Consider the following 18,693-nt stretch of genomic DNA (forward strand, 5'->3'; position numbering starts at 1 on the left):
GCAACACGGCAGGAGTCTCACCCCCTCTGCACGTTCCCCTTGAGGTGGCTGTGGTGGGGACAAGACCGTTGTTCACCTCCTTGTGGTTGTGCCTTTGCAAAGAAGGTCTGGACGTCGGTGATAGACGCTCTTTGGTCTGCCTGAAACTTGTTGGACTTCCAGCGCAAAGAGTTGTCCCCGACCGAGTGTTGCAGACTGGCACGTTCCAAGGTCCAGGACTACGTGCTGAGGGACGCACTAAAGCTTGGGGCAGCCACCGCAAAGGCGCAATGGGGAAGGGTCGCTGTCTAAGACCTTTCTGCCACAGTGCACCCAGGGACTGGGAAATGTTGAGAGCCCCTCGGGCTGTACAGCTCCAAATGAATGTCTGCAGTGAATACTAATTATATTGAAGCACCTCAGAGAGCAACATGATGTATGTTGATAACTCCAATACTTTTGTCTGATTGTCTGCATTGACCATATTGAAATGATTGTAATATTCATTGATTGTATCGATGCACCTTGTGATCAATGTGTAAAAGTTGAATCTGATTGTACTTTTGTGATGGTGATTTTGAAATGTTTTGGAATGTTCCTCCAGATATTTTATGAATAAAGTATATTTTTCAAAAAAAAATCTGTTCTTATCAGTTTAATATCCGATACGTCCTTTATCTGGGGACCAAATATTAAATTTATTTTTGGAGCAGGGAGATGGAACAGGATCTTTCTCCGTCCATTCCACACATCGACCTGGTATTGCAGCGTCTTCAGGAATGGTGCAGTTTTGCCCTCTACAGGGTGAAAGGGAAACTGAAAAGAAGAAAAAGTCATTCAGAGCATTGTCCTGCTTTCCATCATTGATCTGGTTGAACTGAACTTGTGCTGAGTGGCAGGACAGGCTCATTGGTGCCAGACTGAGTGATGCCCCCTTTACCTTTAATTTCTCCTTTAACTCCTCTCAATTCCTCCAAATAAAAGGTGTGGCCATGGGTACCCGCATGGGCCCCCGCTATGCCTGTCTCTTTATGGGGTATGTGGAACATTCCTTGTTCCAGTCCTACTCCGGCCCCCTCCCACAACTCTTTCTCCGGTACATCGATGATTACTTCGGTGCTGCTTCATGCTCTCGTCGGGAACTGGAAAAATTTATTAATTTTGCTTCCAATCTCCACCCCTCCATCATTCTCACATGGTCCATCTCTGACACTTCCCTTCCCTTCCTTGACCTCTCTGTCTCAATTTCTGGTGATAGACTGTCCACCAATATCCATTACAAGCCTACCGACTCCCACAGCTACCTTGACTACAGCTCCTCACACCCTGCTTCCTGTAAGGACTCCATCCCATTCTCTCAGTTCTTTTGCGTCCGTCGCATCTGTTCTGATGCTGCTACCTTCAAAAACAGTTCTGCCACCACCAAACACACCTTCCCTTCACCCCCCTTGGCGGCATTCCGTAGGGATCGTTCCCTCCGGGACACCCTGGTCCACTCCATCACCCCTACTCCTCAACCCCCACCTATGGCACCTCCCCATGCACACGCAAAAGATGCAACACCTGCCCCTTCACTTCCTCTCTCCTCACCGTCCAAAGGCCCAAACACCCGTTTCAAGTGAAGCAGCATTTCACTTGCATTTCCTCTGACTTAGTCTACTGCATTCGTTGCTCCCAATGCGGTCTCCTCTACATTGGAGAGACCAAACGTAAACTGGGCGACCGCTTTGCAGAACACCTGCGGTCTGTCCGCAAGAATGACCCAAACCTCCCTGTCGCTTGCCATTTTAACACTCCACCCTGCTTTCTTGCCCACATGTCTGTCCTTGGCTTGCTGCATTGTTCCAGTGAAGCCCAACTCAAACTGGAGGAACAGCACCTCATCTTCCGACTAGGCACTTTACAGCCTTCCGGACTGAATATTGAATTCAACAACTTTAGATCTTGAACTCCCTCCCCCATCCCCACCCCCATTTCCGTTTCTTCCCCCTCCCTTTTATTTTTTCCAATAATTTATATAGATTTTTCTTTTCCCACCTATTTCCATTATTTTTAAATTTATACCTTTTATGCCCTGTTAGTCTTATATCACCCCACCCCCACTAGAGCTGTACCTTGTGTGTCCTCCCATCCATTCTTAATTAGCACATTCGTTTAGATAATACCACCACCTTCAACACCTCTTTGTTCTTTTGTCTCTGACATCTTTTGGTTATCTGATCCTATCACTGCTTGCTTGTCCCTACAACCACACCACCCCCCCCCCCGCCCGACTTCTCTCCCCCCACCCCCCCACCTTAAACCAGCTTATATTTCACCCCTCTCCTAGTTTTACTCAGTTCTGTTGAAGGGTTATGAGGACTCGAAACGTCAACTTTATTCTTCTCCACCGATGCTGCCAGACCTGCTGAGTTTTTCCAGGTAATTCTGTTTTTGTTTTGGATTTCCAGCATCCGCAGTTCTTTGTTTTTATATCTGAATGATGCCCCCCGTTGGATTTTGGTGCAACTGCAGGGCTGCTGCTGGTTTGCACTTGTGCTGCTTGTCAGGGTGGTGCCTGGGACTGGACGATGCCCCCTGTTGGATTTTGGTGCAACTGCAGGGCTGCTGCTGGTGTGCGCTTGTGCTGCTTGTCAGGGTGGAATCCTGGACTGGAAAATGCCCCCTGTTGGATATTGGTACAACTGCAGGGCTGCTGCTGGTGTGCACTTGTGCTGCTTGTCAGGGCGGAGCCCGGGACTGGACGATGCCCCCTGTTGGGTTTTGAAGCTGTTGCAGGCGCTGCTTCAGGGAGGCAGCATCAAGCAAGAAAGGTCCTGATGCTCAATGCTGGCTGTCGGGTCTTCAGCCCGTGTTCGGCCACACGCAGCAAAACGGACGGTGAAGCCGGAGGCCGAGGAAGACGGGACGGGCGCATGGGTTTCTGGGTTATCGCTTCTCGGCCTTTTGGCTAAGATCAGTTGTAGTGAAGCGACGGCTAAAACCAAAGGAGCCCCAAACCAGGGGGTACGTAACACCGTTCGGGTGACAGTGAAGGACAGTGAAGGAGGAGCACCCATGGATCGGGCCTTCTTCATCAAGCGGATCCTGTTGAAGGCGTTTGGATTGGAAGCGGATGAGATCTACTCCCTGCAAGACTTCCCCAGCGCTGGATATTTCGACGTGACCTTCAGGAATGTTGCTGCCTGCGTCAAGTTCCTGAAGGTGTTCGAGGAGAAGAGAGACCAGCCGGAGATGAAGATCCTGACGGTGGAGCCGCTCTTTGCTCTGCCGTTGCAACGGGACCGTGTGGTGACGGTGCATCTCTACATCCCCTAAGTCCCTGTCGCCGACGTGTTCACCTTCCTCGCCAGGTACGTCGACAAGGTTGGGAGCTGCACCGAGGTTAGAGACGCCTTCGGGATTTGGACCAGCAAACGCCAGGTTAAGGTCACGCTCAAGACCGACGGTAAGGGAGCCGTCTTCCACCCTCCTTCCAGATTTGCTATCGGGGGAAGCCGTGGCTACCTGGTCTACGCTGGACAACCCAAACTTTGTCACTCATGCGGCAAGTCTGGTCATGTGGCGGCCAACTGCAGCGCCGCCCTCTGCAAGAACTGCAAACAGGAAGGGCACCAGACAAAGGACTGAAAACAGACTAAGTGCTGCAACCTGTGTGGCGAGGCAGGTCACCTCTACAGGACCTGCCCCAAACGCTGCCTCACTTATGCACGGGCAGCCAACGCCAATGAGGGGGAAGCAGAAGAAATGCTTCGTGTCACTACTACCAAGGACTCTTGTAACACTCCAAACACCATGGCCCCCAGTGAGAACAACGGGACAAAGGAGGACACAGAGAGAGACAAGGTGGAGGATAAGATTGAGGCAGCAGACAGCCAATCAACAGCACTGCCCCCTGAACCTCCCACTCCTCAGGAGAGCGAATCAATGGAGGAGGAAGCAGCGGAAAATCAGCAGGGGGAGTGGCAGCTGGTGAAGAGAGCCAAAAGGAAGAAGGGGCTAAGAAGGGACCAAGCCACTTCCCAGACAAGTGGCAAGAGGCGTCTCCTATCCGACACGGATGACAAGGACAGCTGCTCTTCAGACGAAGAAAGGTAAGGGCGGCACCTACAGAAGAAGCGGAAAAGCTCTAGGGAGTTGGAGGACGAGACACCCGAGCTCCAGAACATTGGCGACAATGAGGAGACCAGCGCACCCCGACTTTGCCCACAACCTGAAGAGGCCAGTGCACCCCAACCCCAGCAATCTGGGAGCAGTGAAGCGCTCAGCGCACCCCAGCTCCGGGAAGCCGGGAGCAGCAACGCCCCAGAGGGGGAGAGGATTGGGGAAGCTTCTCCAACAGAGGACATTTCAAATCCCGTCCTCTACACGAATCCCCAGATGCCACCTGAGCAGAACATCTCCAATGGGGAGGTTCAGGACAGTTTCCTCAGCCCATCCAAAGTGAGGCAATTTGTGAACACTATGGGTAAGCAGGAGCAGACCAAAGGCCTCGGACTCTCAGAGACAACAGGTTTGGTAAGAGACTAAATGCTTTAAAATGGGTGTAAAGATTGTATCCAGAAATGTGCGTAGCATTAAATCTACTACTCGATGTGTTGCGACCTTGGACTACCTTGCCAAGGTCAAAGCTGACCTGTTGTTTCTGCAGGAGTGTGCGATACCACTTCTCATCTCCTGCAGGGGTCCAAGTGAGGCCTCACCCTCCCACTTCAATCCAGCTTCACTCTCTGCAACATCAAACATTCCAGTTAGAGAGGGGAAAAGGGGACGTCCAACATCTAGAGGATCAATGTCCCACCAGCTTCAGGTACAAGATCTCTCCTTCCTCTGGGACCTAACCACAACTCCCTTGTGGCACCACAGTTACCCACATGGCAACAGGCACAAATGTCAATGCTCGATTCCTCCAATGGGGTCCAGCTAATCAAGAGAAAGAGCCCATCAACCAGGTTGTGCATCACATCCCCACACAACATCCCTGAGGGAGAGAGAGGGGGAACTGACACATTCTGCACCTTCTGGAAAGTACAAGCTTTGTTCCTGGAATCCCTCTGATCCAATGGAGCAACTTTCAGGTGACAGGTGATGAAAATCTCAGGGACACATTCAACACAAGTCATGATTCAGTGACTCCCTCCCAACATGGAGACCCCAATGATCAGCTTCCTCTTACCAAGGAACGGTCATCTCCAAGGAAACGGAACACATCCAGGTCAAAGCGGAGCTTGTCCAGCTCCCGCTCGTCTCTTGGCAACACAAAGGTTGAAAAGGAGTCCTCAGCTTTGCTGTCCAGGAGGCAACTGAAGAAAGATTAAAAAGGGACAGGAAGTGAATCAAGTGAAGCCATTGAGATGGGACCAGCTGGAGAAAGCAGAGAGATCCTTGCCCATTGTGGTCAATGAAGCTGTATCTCCAGGTGGAGTCCTTGTCTGGGCTCAGTGTAGCTACACAGCGGTCAATGTAGAGCTTCAGGGGCATGTGGTTGATCATTGAAACAGAGGCCTCAATGTGAATGAGCTCACCCAGGTAGTAGACAGTCGAAGTGCGCTCTGTAAGCCAGTCACCTGAAGTACAAGAGGACAAGGGTTAGAAACAGCGGCTGTAACTCCCAGTGAGTGACTACAGGAAATCACTCCCCATCCACCCATCACATACCATTCATTAGGCGCAGAGAGAATGACAGATGCCCTTCTCCAGACTTGGTGGAGCTGAATGGGATCCAGGTGGGCTTGATGGGGTCACTGCTCACATTGCCCTTCCTGGAAAGGCAGGGGAGTCATTTTAGGACATCTTCAGAGACCACCAGCAGCTGTAGATCTTATTGACAAAGCGAATAAAGATTCTCACCTCAAATAACGACACTCAATGGGAACGACAGCTCCATTCGTTCTCACAATGACAGATCCATGATACTCTGGGGTGTGGTTCAGGTGGGTGGTGTAGATGAGGAAATCTCCAATCATCTGAAAGAATCAGGTGAAGGAATGAAGAACTGATCTGAAATGAGAATGTTCTCCACAGGGGTTAACAATGAAGTCATCCCATCCCCTGAAAACAATTCTGAGGGGGATGGACAGGATCAGTGTGAAGAGGCTGCTTCCCCCCAGCCGGAGGAGAGTTGATTATTAGGGGTAGGCATCTCAGGTCAGGGGGTCACTTAAGATTAATGTGACAGGGAATTACTTCATACAGCAGGTGGTGAATGTTTGGGATTCTATCCCAGAGAGCTGTGAATGCTCAGTCACCGAGTACATTGGAGACAGATGGATTTATTTTGGGGAATGAAGGCAATGTTATGATGTGGCAGATGATGCTAGTCAGGTGGATCAAATATACGAGGGAAGCTTGATTAGGCACTCAACTGTTTTGTAATTAGTATTTTATTTTGAGATCAGTGTCCGGAATTCAGGAACAGCAAAGACTGCCACAAATTCAGGAGGTTTAGATAAAAATGTAAACATTTAAAGAAAAGATTAAGCACATCCATTATGTCTACAAATTACTATAAGAACTCCCAAAATTCTGATTAATCTGGCTCCCAGTGACACCTTCATTAAGGCAACAGTTAAAAAACAGATTTGTACAGACCCAGGCAAAGCAACACCACCTGGACAGGAGAATTCAATACGAGTTGACACATCCTTGGTTCCTTTAGACAGGAACTTGATGCAGAGGCTGGAGGCTTCTCACATTTATGAAAGATCTTAGGATGTCTTCAATACTGACTCAGCCTCATCCTCTCTACAGGTAAATTCCATTGTTCCCATATCTTGTTGCAACTTCACTTTTCATAATATAAAACTTTAGTACTAATTTATCAGTAACCTTTTGAAAAAAATTAACACTTCAGCTTAGTTTCTGAAAGCTGGGTGTCACATCCCACCATTGCTTGGAAATTCAAGCTATCCAAATTTATATAAAAAAGCAAATTTTCATCACATCTCATTCTAAACCTGGTTCGATTAAACTGGACTGAAACCTCCAGTTGGATTGATCTGAATGAGGGGAATAGAGCTGAAAATCCTCAAAAGAACAAAAGGAAAAGCTTGGAGGATCCAAAGAGAAGGTTCAAGACCAATGGGGCTGATGTCATAGGTTGGAGAGACTCAGGGATCAGTTAAAGTAAAGTACAATACAAGATAGAAAGCTAATTTGTAGTTTTATAAAGCAGGAGACAGCTATCTCCTCAATATCATTGACATCTCACCCAGTGTTGGAATGAAGAGTGGGGAACAACCTACAGCCCAAGCTTAGAGCAAGAGCTGAGGATTCCCATTACCTGCAACCTGCTGCCACACTCATGGAGTCCATAGTCAAAGAGGACAGTGTGGTTCTGAGAGTAGATCCTGGTTGGCCGACAACCTGCTGTCCCCGGGGTCAGGTCAGCAGCTTTGATCAGGTGCCTGGTTCCAAATAAATCCAGCTGGACCCTGAGCAGCAGCTTGTCCTCTCCACACTGCACCATCACAGTCTGCAGTGGAGACACACTTCCACCCTCAGACACACGGAAATGGGAACCAAAGGGAGGCCCAGGAGGAGAGACTGTCTGAGGCACAGGGGTGGCTTTGACTCTGCTCCATGGAAACCTCTGGCCCAGAAACAGTTGCCAAGTATCAGAGCCACAAACAGCTCCAGCTAACACCAGCACTGGGAACAAAGGCCTCACTACAAAATCACCCATGATACCAAACAACTCAACCATCCCTTCAGCCACCGAGCAGCACCTTTTATACACACAAGCTGCACTCACCTGACACCAATGAGACCGGAAGCAGCAACATTGAACCAATTAACCAGCCCCAAACTCCACAATCTCCACCAATGACAGAACTCATGGATTTATTACCAGGAAGGCTGATTTTATTTGGACCAATAGGAGTTGGTCTGGGGGGGGGAATGATGTCGATGAACAAAAGGGAAGGTGCGTGATAGGGTGGAGGGCAGGAGAGATTAAAGGATAAAAGGTTTCATGGTGCAAAAGCCAAAGGCAGTGGTAATGGGTAAAGTAAAGAAACAAAAGATGTGTCCAGATGAGGTGTGAATGGCTGCATAGCAACCGTCTGAATGTAACGTAGAATCGTAGAATTTTTACAACACAGAAAGAGGCCACTCGGCCCATCGTGTCTGCCCCGGCTGAAGAACGAACCCCCCCCAGCCTAATCCCACTTTCCAGCACTTGGTCCGTAGCCCTGCAGCTTCCGGCAGTTGAGGTGCATATCCAGACACCTTTTCAATGAGTTGAGGGTTCCGGCCTCTACTCCCCTTTCAGGCAGTGAGTTCCAGACCCACACAATCCTCTGGGTGAGAAAAGGTTTTCCTCATCTCCCCTCTAATCTTTCTATCAATCACTTAAAATCTATATCGCCTCGTCAATGTGCTCTCTGCTAAAGTAAATAGGCCCTTCCCATCCAGTCTATCCAGGCCCTTCACAATTTTGTACATCTCAATCAAATCTCCCCTCAGCCTCCTCTGTTCCAAGGAGAACAACCCCAGCCTCTCCGATCTTTCCTCATATTTGCAATTTTCCAGCCCAGGCAACATCCTGGTAAATCTCCTCTGTTCCCTCTTGAATGCAATTACATCCTTTCTGTAACAAGATGACCAGAACAGCACACAGTACTCAAGCTGTGGCCTAACTAATGTTTTCTATAGTTCCAGCATAACCTCCCTGTTCTTATATTCTACACCTCGGCTAAGAAATGAAAGGATTCCATCTGCCTTCTTAACCAAATTCTCAACCTGTCCTGCTACATTCTGGGATCTGTGGACATTCACTCTAAGACCCCTCACTTCCTCTACACCTCTCAGTTTCCTCCCATTTATTGTGTAATCCTTTGCCTTGTTTGACCTCCCCAAATGCATCATCTCACACTTCTCTGGGTTGAATTCCATTTGCCACTTTTCTGCCCACTTAACCAGTCTATTGATGTCTTCCTGCAGTCCACAGCAACTCTCCTCACTATCAACCAATTTTTCTGCAAACTTCTTGATCATTCTACTTTTATGCCCAAATCATTAATATAGACCACAAAAAGCAGGGGGCCCAGTACTGAGCCCGGCAGAACCCCACTGGAAACAGCCTTCCAGTCACAAAAACATCCATCCTTTGTTTCCTGCCACTGAACCAATTTTGTATCCAGCTCGCTACGTTCCCCTGGATCCTATGGGCTTTTATTTTTTTAAGCAGTCTGCCATGTGGAACCTTGTCGAAAGCCTTGTTATATTCAATGTGTATCACATCAACTACACCACCCTCATCAATCCTACTTGTTACTTCCTCAAAAACTTCAATCTAATTAGTCAGATATGATCTGTGTACTATAGGCCCCCAAACAGTCAGGGAGAGATAGAGGATCAAATATGTAGACAAATTTCAGAGAAGTGTAAGAATAATAGGGCAGTAATGGTAGGGGATTTTAACTACCCAAATATTAACTGGGATAGTTTCAGTGTGCAAGGTAGGGAGGGAGTAAAATTCTGAAGTTGCATCCAGGAGAACTTTCTTAGACAGTGCGTAGAAAGCCCAGCAAGGGAGGGGGCAGTTCTGGACCTAATATTCTGAAATGAGCCCGGGCAGGTGGAAGGCATATCAGTAGGGGAGCATTTTGGAGATATTGACCATAACTCAGTTAGATTTAGGATAGTTATGGAAAAGAATAAGGTTGGGCCAGGAATAAAAGTTCTAAACTGGGGAAAGGCTAATTTTACTAAGATGAGATGCGATTTGGCACAAGTGGACTGGGAGCAGCTACTTGCAGATAAAACTGTCAGAGCAGTGGGGGGTCTTCAAGGAGGTAATAGCGGAAGCACAGGGCAATTATGTTCCCGTAAAGGCAACGGGTGGGGGGAACCAATCCTGGAGAACCCTGGATGTCAAGAGGCATAAAGGTTAGGATGAAGAAAACAAGAGAAGCTTATGGCAGATACCGAGGGCTCAATACAGCTGAGTCCTTCCTGGAATGTAAAAAGTGTAGAGGGAACTTAGAAAGGAAATTAGGAAAGCTAAGAGAGTGCATGAGAAAGCATTGGTGGATAGAATAAAGGAAAACTCAAAGGGGTTATTTAAATATATATAGGGTAAGAGAATAACTAGGGAAAGAGTAGGGCCAATTTGGGATAATAGAGGTAATCTGTGTGTGGACCCGGAAGACATGGGTGCAGTCCTCAATGAGTCCTTTACGTCGGTCTTCACAATGGAAAAGGACGACTCAGATACAGATATCAGGGTGGAGGACTGTGAAATATTAGAGGAAATTAACATAGAGAGCGAGGGGGCACTTGCAGGTCTAGCGGCCTTAGAAATGGATAAATCCACAGGCCCGGATGAGATATATCCCAGGCTGTTGAGGGAGCCAAGGGAAGAGATTTCAGGGGCCCTGGCAATAATTTTCAAATCCTCTCTGGCCACAGGTGTGATGCCAGAGGACTGGAGGACTGCTAAAATTGTTCCAATATTAAGAAAGGGAGGAATGGATAGATCAGGAAATTACAGGCCAGTCAGTCTAACCTCAGTGGCGGGGAAGTTACTAGAAAGAATTCTGAGGGGCAGAATATATCTGGCCTTGGAGAGACAAGGATTAATCGGGGACAGTCAGCATGGGTTTGTTAAGGGAAGGTCGTGTTTGAAAAATTTGATCGAATTTTTTGCGGAGGTAACCAGGAGTGTTGATAAGGGTAATGCATTTGACTTTAGCAACGCTTTTGAAAAGATCCCCCATGGCAGACTGGGCATGAAAGTAAGAGCCCATGGGATCCAAGGCAAAGTGGCATGTTGGATCCAAAATTGGCTGAACTACAATGTCAGCATTCTCCCCCTCTTTTGTTAAGACAGATGCAAAGTATTCATTCAGACCCACACCCACATCCTCCGCCTCCACCCACAGGTTACCTTTTCGGTGTTTTATGAGCACCACTCTTTCCTTCGTGATCCTCTCACTCTAAATTGATCAATCATCTTTGTGTTGATTTTGCTTGCCAATATTCTTTCATGCCCTCTCTTTACTGTCCTAATTTCCTTTTTGATTTCACCCCTCCGCTTTCCCTACTTCTCTCAGCTTGATCTCTTTGTCTAAATCATTAACAGGGATTGTAAATAGTTGAGGCCCCAGCTCTGATCCTTGCAGAAATCCCCTAGTTAGCGGCTGAGAAAACGAAAATGTCCCGTTTATCCCTACGCTCTGCTACTTCTCCATTGTCCAATCATCCACCCATGCTAAATGGATACATGGATCCATGTCAGAAGTTTAATGGTTAATTTGAGACAATGTCAGAAGAGTAAAAATACAATTTTAGAAGCAAACAAGCTCTAACAAAATGGCCCAGGGAACTTGTTTTCAATAACATCCATTGCATCCGTGATCCCGGGCTGGAGTAACAGAGAATTCCTCTGAATACATTCAGAAATCCTTGGATATACTCATCAGGTCTGACAGCATCTGTACAGAGAGAAATCGAGTTAACATTTCAGGCATCAGAACTGGACAAGTTTGAAATGTCATCGACTTTAAGCAACAGGAGGGTGAGAAAAAGGACAGTAGGGAAGCTCTGTGATTGGGTGTAAGACAGGGAGAGATTAAATGACAGAAGAGTTAGTCGTGCAGAGTCAAAGGGAGTGGAAATGGGACAAGTAAAGAAACAAAAGATGTGCATCGAGCAGTTGTGCTGCATTCCGAATGTGAGAACAAGAGTAAGAGTGAAACATGAAAAGAAATGGAGACAGTATGGAGACAGAGATTCCAGTCTGTAATGGTTGAACTCAGTGTTGAGTCTGGAAGGCTGTAAAGTATCCAATTGAAAGATGAGGCCAGAATCTTCCGAGGAATGTCAATCACTGTCGGATTGCCACTCCGCTCCTACTATCCTCCAGCACACCGGAGCGCGGCGTTCCTGACCAGGTCTTCCCATCCCGGCTTCTCCAGAAATGCGGAGCGAGCCTGAAATGGAACTGCTTCTTCCTAGCGTCGGATCGTTGGGGGAGGACAGGCCACGCCCCCTTTTTACAACACCAGCTCCCGGATTTTTTGTTATTCATTCACTGGATGTGGGCTTCACTGGCTGGGGCAGCATTTATTGCCCATCCCTAGTGGCCCTCGAGAGGGAGGTGGTGAGCTGCCTTCTTGAACCACTGCAGTTCATGTGGTGTAGGTACACGCACAGCGCTGTTAGGAAGGGAGCTCCAGGACTTTGACCAGTAAGTAAAGAGTTTAAATGTCCCAAAGCTTCTTTGGAAAGCTACAGAGAGAAGGTAAGTGAGTAATGGGGGTGGGCGGGCAAGGGGGTAGGTTGTGTGAGGTAAATGGGTAAGGGGATAGGATGTCAGGTAGGTAAGGTGGAAGCTGGGTAGGTTGGCAGGTGGGTGAGGTGGGCAGTTTGGCAGGTGGGTAAGCGGGTAGCTGGGGCAAAGGCTAGTCAGGTTGAGTCGGGGGAATAGGGTGCGTCGGCGGAGTCGGGTGGAGCAGCTAGTCAGGTCGAGTTGGGGGTGTTGGGAGGTCAATGGGGAGTCAGGGGTCGGGGGTAGTTGGGGGTCACGAGGCAGTCAGGTGGGGGGGACATGGTGAGTGATTGGTCGGTCAGCTGTGCAGTTACCCAGGAGTTAGACTAGGTTTTCATCGGTCTAACATTTCCTGGTTATCTATTCAGGTAAGTACACGGGAACTGTTTGAAGTTGGAGACTTTTGCGGAGGGTCCCAGTGAGCAGGTGAATTGCCCATCAGATGTTAAAACTTCCCTGGCAGTTCCCGTGGAGTCAGTGCGTTGGGACTTCCGATAATGTCCCATGGCGCATCTTCCGGGGTACATCCATCCGGACTCCGACTATCTGGAGATCAGAAGCTCTCTGCTGAGGAATTCAGAGCTGGAGATCGCCTGTGAAATCAACCTAAAAACTGAAAGCTGCCTCACAGTGTTTGACAAGGAGTTAAATACACCGCAGTGTTTATTAAAAGTTCATCTCATGGGGTTTGTTACTGAGCCCCCAGAGCAGGACAGGCCCAGGCTCCAGATTATGCTGTGTTAGCTGAAGTCTCCTGGTGTGATAGCGAGCCAAACGGAGCACGGAGCTCCATCCCGGGCCTGCGTTGAGTGAGCTGATCCCGTGCCAGAGATCACCCAATGCCCTCCCCTACGTCCTGTCACCATGTGGAAATCTCCCAATTCCCAGTTCCATGTCACCTTGGCAACAGGCCTCTCCCCTAATGCTTTTTCACCATGGGAACAGGCCCCACCCTCAGTCTCCCATCACTATTGGCCGCAGGCTCTACCCTCACTTCACTGTCACTGTGGGAAACAGGACCCACCCCCATTCCCTATCACCATGGGGAACAGGACATGGCCCCTGCTGGAAATGTGAAATAAAATGAGAAGGTGCTTGAAGCTCTCAGTGATTCAGTTTTTCTGATCAATGAATGAGTCGAACAATTTGGGTGAAGGGATACTTCAGCATATCCTTCAGATGTTCTCTAAACTTAGTCTGGGTCACGGCATAAATACAAGTGTTTGTGCAGCAACTCAGGAGCTGCAGCATGAAGCCCAGTTCCAGCACAACTTCATCAATCCAAACAGAATCATATCCCAAATCCCACATCCGGTACCACACGGAATAAACCATTAACGTCGTCCATAACAGGATGAAATTTGCCGAGATAACAAACAGTAAAATGATGGATTTCCTTCGACTCTCCATCTCTGGGTCTCTGGGACTCTCCCCACTGCTGTCAGCCCGGAGTCTCCTGCGGGCTCTGCCGCTCACTAAAATGTGTCTGACAGTGAAAACATTGAGCAGCAAAATCACAACAAATGGGACCGCTGGGTTTAGAATATTATGGAGGAACTCGATTGATCCCCAGACTTGAGAATACTGAATACCCCCTGTTACATCACAAAACCAGGGGACATTCAACAGCAAATATTCACCTATGAACATAAAATACCAGAAAATGTTCTTTAAACAGCTCAGCACAGTCACTGTTCCCAGAACCACAGTCGCTGTTTTCTCAGTGCAATATTTACTTTTCAGCTTCTGGACACAAATGGCCACAAATCGGTCAATGGTGAAAGTGACAGTGAACCAGACAGAACAGTCAGTGGCTACATAAAGGAAAACAGCGTGTATGTTACACACGGGAATGGAAAACAGGAACTGGAACTGCTCCCCATAAACAATTGGTATGTGTCTTAATATCAGGTCCAGGATAATGACCAGTAGATCTGCCACTGCCATGGCCACCAGGTAGCAAGTAACACATCTGGAGAGACCGCACTTTTGCTGAGACAGTATTCTAATCGCCATTAAGTTAACTGTGAAGAAGGAAAATAAAGTGGGGTAAAATACATCAGGTTGAGAACAAAGTTACTAGCTTGATTGAGAACTTATTAAGGTTTTAACATTTGTTATTGAATTCAGTCATATATTGAAATGAGGCCCAAACAATCCTCATCTACCACCACTCTCCTCTGTCTGGCTGAACTTGTTCTCCCACTGAATAACTTTTCCTTTAACTTGTCTCACTTCCTCCAACTAAAAGGTGTGGCTATGGGAGCGGAGCAGAGGCAAGTCAGGAACCAGGATCAGCATAAATAGATACTTGGGCTCAGAGCACAGCCTTTCTTGCCTGAGAGTGGAGCAGAGGCAAGTCTGGAACCAGGAGCATTTCAGCTTCTGTAGAAGCTGAGTGGTAAAAGCAACTGTGACATCACATGAAACCAGGAAGCTGATTGGCTGGTAAGAGCTTGGTGTAAGGGTTAGTGTGTTAAAAGCCAGCTTAGGATGCAGGAGTTAAAGTAGGTCTTGTAAATAACAAGAAGTAAAACTTTAAAATAAAAAATATATATACAACAAAATAAGTAAAATAAAATAGCTAAAATAAAATAATTAAAATAAATACTTAAAACACATACCCGTGTAATTAAGGAATGTGTAACTTTTAGTTGTAATTGTGGGTGATGCTAGCATTTAATAAACACAGTACTGTACTATACGTGGGAAATATTCCAAATTAATTAAGAAAATAATTTTTTTAAATGAGTAATTTAGAATAAATTATAAAATAAATACCGTAGTAAATGCTTCATACAAAGTTTAAGGTATGTCAGCGCAGCTCGGCCATGTGGAATGTACATCCTGTGGGATGTGGGAAGTCGCGCAGGCACAGAGTGGACTCAATGATCATATCTGCAGGAAGCGTCACTAGTGGCAGAAAGTTGAGCTCTGATTTGGGGAGCTTGAGTGGCTGCTGGAGTCACTGCAGTACATCCACAAGGCCGAGGATAACGTGGATAGCACTTTTAGAGAGGTAGTCACACAGCAGGTTCGAAGAACACAGAGAGGGAATGGGTGACCGCCAGAGTATCTAGGAGAAACAGGCAGGTAGTGCAGGAATCTGCTGAGGCTACCTCACTCTCTAACTGCTTTTCCATTTTGGATACTGGTGAGCGAGATGGTTCCTCGGAGGGCGATATCAAGAGCCAAGTTCATGGCACCACAGGTGGCTCAGCTGCACAGGAGGGGAGGAGGAAGGGCGGGAGTGCTATAGTAGTAGGGGATTCCATAGTTAGAGGAGCAAACAGGCATTTCTGTGGCCATAGACATGACTCCAGGATGGTATGTTGCCTCTCTGGTGCCAGGGTCAAGGATGTCACAGGGCAGCTGCAGAACATGCTTTTGGGGGAGGGTGAACAGCCAGAGGTCGTGGTCCCCATTGGTACCAATGATATAGGTAGGAAAAGGGATGAGGTCCTGAAACCAGATTTTAGGGAGTTAAGAAGATAATTAAAAAGCAGGACCTCAAGAACAGTAATGACAGGATTATTCCCAGTGCCACGTGCCAGTGAGCACAAGAATAGGAAGATTGAGCAGTTCAACACGTGGCTAGAGAAATGGAGGAGAAGGGAGGGCTTTAGATTTCTGAGGCATTGGGCCAGGTTCTGGGGGAGGTGGGACCTGTACAAGCTGGACGATCTACACCTGAATATGACTGAGACGAATGTCCTCGCGGGGAGCTTTGCTAGTGCTATTGGGGAGGGTTTAAACTAGATTGGTATGGGGATGGGACCCTGAGGGGAAATTCAGAGTGGAGAGGAGAAAAACTGGCAGTGGGGAGTAGGGAAGCATCAACTGATACCAAGGATATATCAGCCAGTTGTATCAAGGTTAATAGAACCTTGGAGAGTTTGTTAGAACTAGAGTAGGCAACAGCAAGTCATTAGATGGGACCAGAATGAGGGGGAAAGGATAAAAAGCCTAAATCAGGGCTAATGTGCATGTGTGTGAAAGCACGGAGTGTGGTTAATAAGATTGGTGAACTGCAGGCACAGGTTAACAAATGGAATTATGTGATACTATTGTTATAACAGAGACCTGGCTCAAAGAAAGGCAGGACTGGGCTAAATATTCCTGGTACAAGGTGTTTAGGAGAGACAGGAAAGGAAGAAAATGTGGTGGTGGGGGTTAGGGTGGCAGTGGGAAGTGGCAATTCTGGTTAAAGATGGCATTACAGGATTGGAGAGAGAAGATGTTCCAGAGGGGTCAAGGACAGAATCTCTCTGGCTGGAGGTAAGGAATGAAACAGGTGCAGTAACATTGATTATATACGACACAGACCACAAACTAGTGGAAGGGATATGGGGAAACAAATTTGCAAAGAAATTATGGAGAGGTGCAAGAGTTATAGAGTAATCAGAATGGGAGACTTCAATTATCCGAATATGGACTGGGATAGGAATAATACAAAGGGAAAAGTAGGCAAGAGTTCCTGGAATGTGTTCAAGATAATTTTCTGCATCTGTATGTTTCCAGTCCAACTAGAGGACATGTACTTTTGGACCTGGTTCTGGGGAATGAGTTGGCCCAAGTGGATCAAATATCAGTGGGAGAGCCTCTAGGGGACAGTGACCATTGTATCATAAGGTTTAGGTTAATCATGGAAAAGGACAGGGAACAATCCAGAACGGGGATAATTAATTGCGGGAAAGCCAAGTTCGATGGGATGAGAAGGCATCTGAGATGAGTGAGTGGGAATCAAATGTTGGCAGAAAAGACGGTGGCCGACAATGGGCCACCTTTAAAGAAAAAGTATTGCAGCAAATGTCAAGGGATATTCCCTGAAGGGGAAAGGTAGGACAAATAAATCCAGAGAACCCTGGATGATGAGAGAGATAGAAGATGAAAAGGAGGAAGTGCGCACACAACAGATGTCTGTTGAAAATACAATGTAAAATCAGCCTCAATATGGCAGGACCGGGGGGAAATGAAAAAACTAATAAGAAAAGCAAAGAGAGAGCATGAAAAGAGGCCGGCAGCGAACAGAAAAGGAAATCCCAAGGTCTTCTACAAGCATGTAAATAATAAAAGGGTGGTAAAAGAAAGAGTAGGGTTGATTAGGGGCAAAAAATGGGACTTGCATATGGAGGCTGGAGAAATAGTGCAGGTGTTGTCCGAGTACTCTGCATCTGTCTTTACAAAGGAAGAGGATCCTACCCAGGCCAAGGTGAGAGAGGAGGTAACTGGTACACTAGAAAAACTTACAATCAAGAGGAAGGAGGTGTTGGAAAGACTATCTTTACTTAAAATAGATAAGGTACCAGAACCGGATGAGATGCATCCAAGAGTACAGAGAGACGTGAGTGGAAATTGCAGAGGAAATAATGATAATCTTCCAGTCTTCCTTAGACACAGGGGAGGTGCCACACAACTGGAGAATTGCAAATGTTACACCCTTGTTTAAAAAGGGGTGCAAGGATTAAGCCGGCAACTACAGAGCAATCAGAATGACCTCAGTGGTAGGGAAACTTCTGGAAACTACAGGATGGGGTAAAATCAATAGTCACTTAGACAAGTACATGATATTGAGGGAAAGCCAGCATGGATTCATTAAGGGAAAATCATGTTTAACTAACTTGCTGGAATTTTTTGAGGAAGTAACAGAGAAGGTTGATAAGGGAAACACTGTTGATGTGGTGTATATGGATTTTTAAAAAAGGCTTTTGATACAGTGCCACACAACAGACTTGTGAGAAAAATTCTAGGTCATGGAATAAAAGGGAAAGTAGGCACTTGGATAAGAAATTGGCTGAGTGACGGGAAACAGAGAGTAGCGTTAAATGGTGGTTTTTCTGATTGTGAAAGGTTTGTAGTGAAGTCTCCCAGGGTCAGAGTTGGGACACTTATTCTTCATGATATATATTAAGGACATAGACTGTTGTGTGCAGGGCATGGTTTCCAAATTTGCAGATGATACGAAGATTGGAAATGTTGTCAACTGTGATGGAGATAGTCTTGAACTTCAAAAGGACATAGACATGTTGGTGGATTGGGTAGACAAGTGGCAGATGAAGTTCAATGCAGAGAAGTGGCAGGAAAAAGATGGTGAGACCATCTAAAACAAAGGGAGGTGCAGGAACAGAGGGACCTCGGTGTATGCGTACATAGGTCATTGAAGATGGCAGGGCATGTTGAGAGAGCAATTAATAAAGCATATAGTATCTTGGGCTTTATTAATAGGGACATTGAGTACAGGGGTAAGGTGATCATGCTGAACTTGCATAAGACACTAGTTAGGCCTCATCTGGAGTACTGGGTCCAATTCTGGGCACCATACTTGAGGAAGGACGTAAAGTCATTGGAAAGAGTACAAAGGAGATTAATGAGAATGATTCTAGGGATGAACAACTGCAGCTATGAGGATAGACTGGAGTGATTGGGACACTTTTCCTTGG

At 46.9% G+C, this 18,693-nt stretch overlaps 1 protein-coding gene and 1 pseudogene across 1 annotated transcript; one reads left to right on the top strand and one right to left on the bottom strand.

The window, feature by feature from the left end:
- Nucleotides 1-601: 601 nt before the first annotated feature.
- LOC144676044 (U2 spliceosomal RNA) lies at nt 602-772 on the top strand (annotated as a pseudogene).
- Nucleotides 773-4,997: 4,225 nt separating this feature from the next.
- On the bottom strand, nt 4,998-5,945 carry LOC144676039 (zona pellucida sperm-binding protein 3-like; the record flags this gene model as incomplete). The annotated part of the gene is made up of 5 exons (XM_078536565.1): nt 4,998-5,075; nt 5,156-5,282; nt 5,369-5,546; nt 5,638-5,741; nt 5,830-5,945. Coding segments are annotated over 5 exons (603 nt in total), but the record flags the coding sequence as incomplete, so codon positions are not given.
- Between the last annotated feature and the right edge of the window lie 12,748 nt (nt 5,946-18,693).

Source organism: Cetorhinus maximus, unplaced genomic scaffold, assembly GCF_964194155.1.
Source record: "Cetorhinus maximus unplaced genomic scaffold, sCetMax3.hap1.1 HAP1_SCAFFOLD_1316, whole genome shotgun sequence".
In the NCBI taxonomy this organism is placed as follows: Eukaryota; Metazoa; Chordata; class Chondrichthyes; order Lamniformes; family Cetorhinidae; genus Cetorhinus; species Cetorhinus maximus.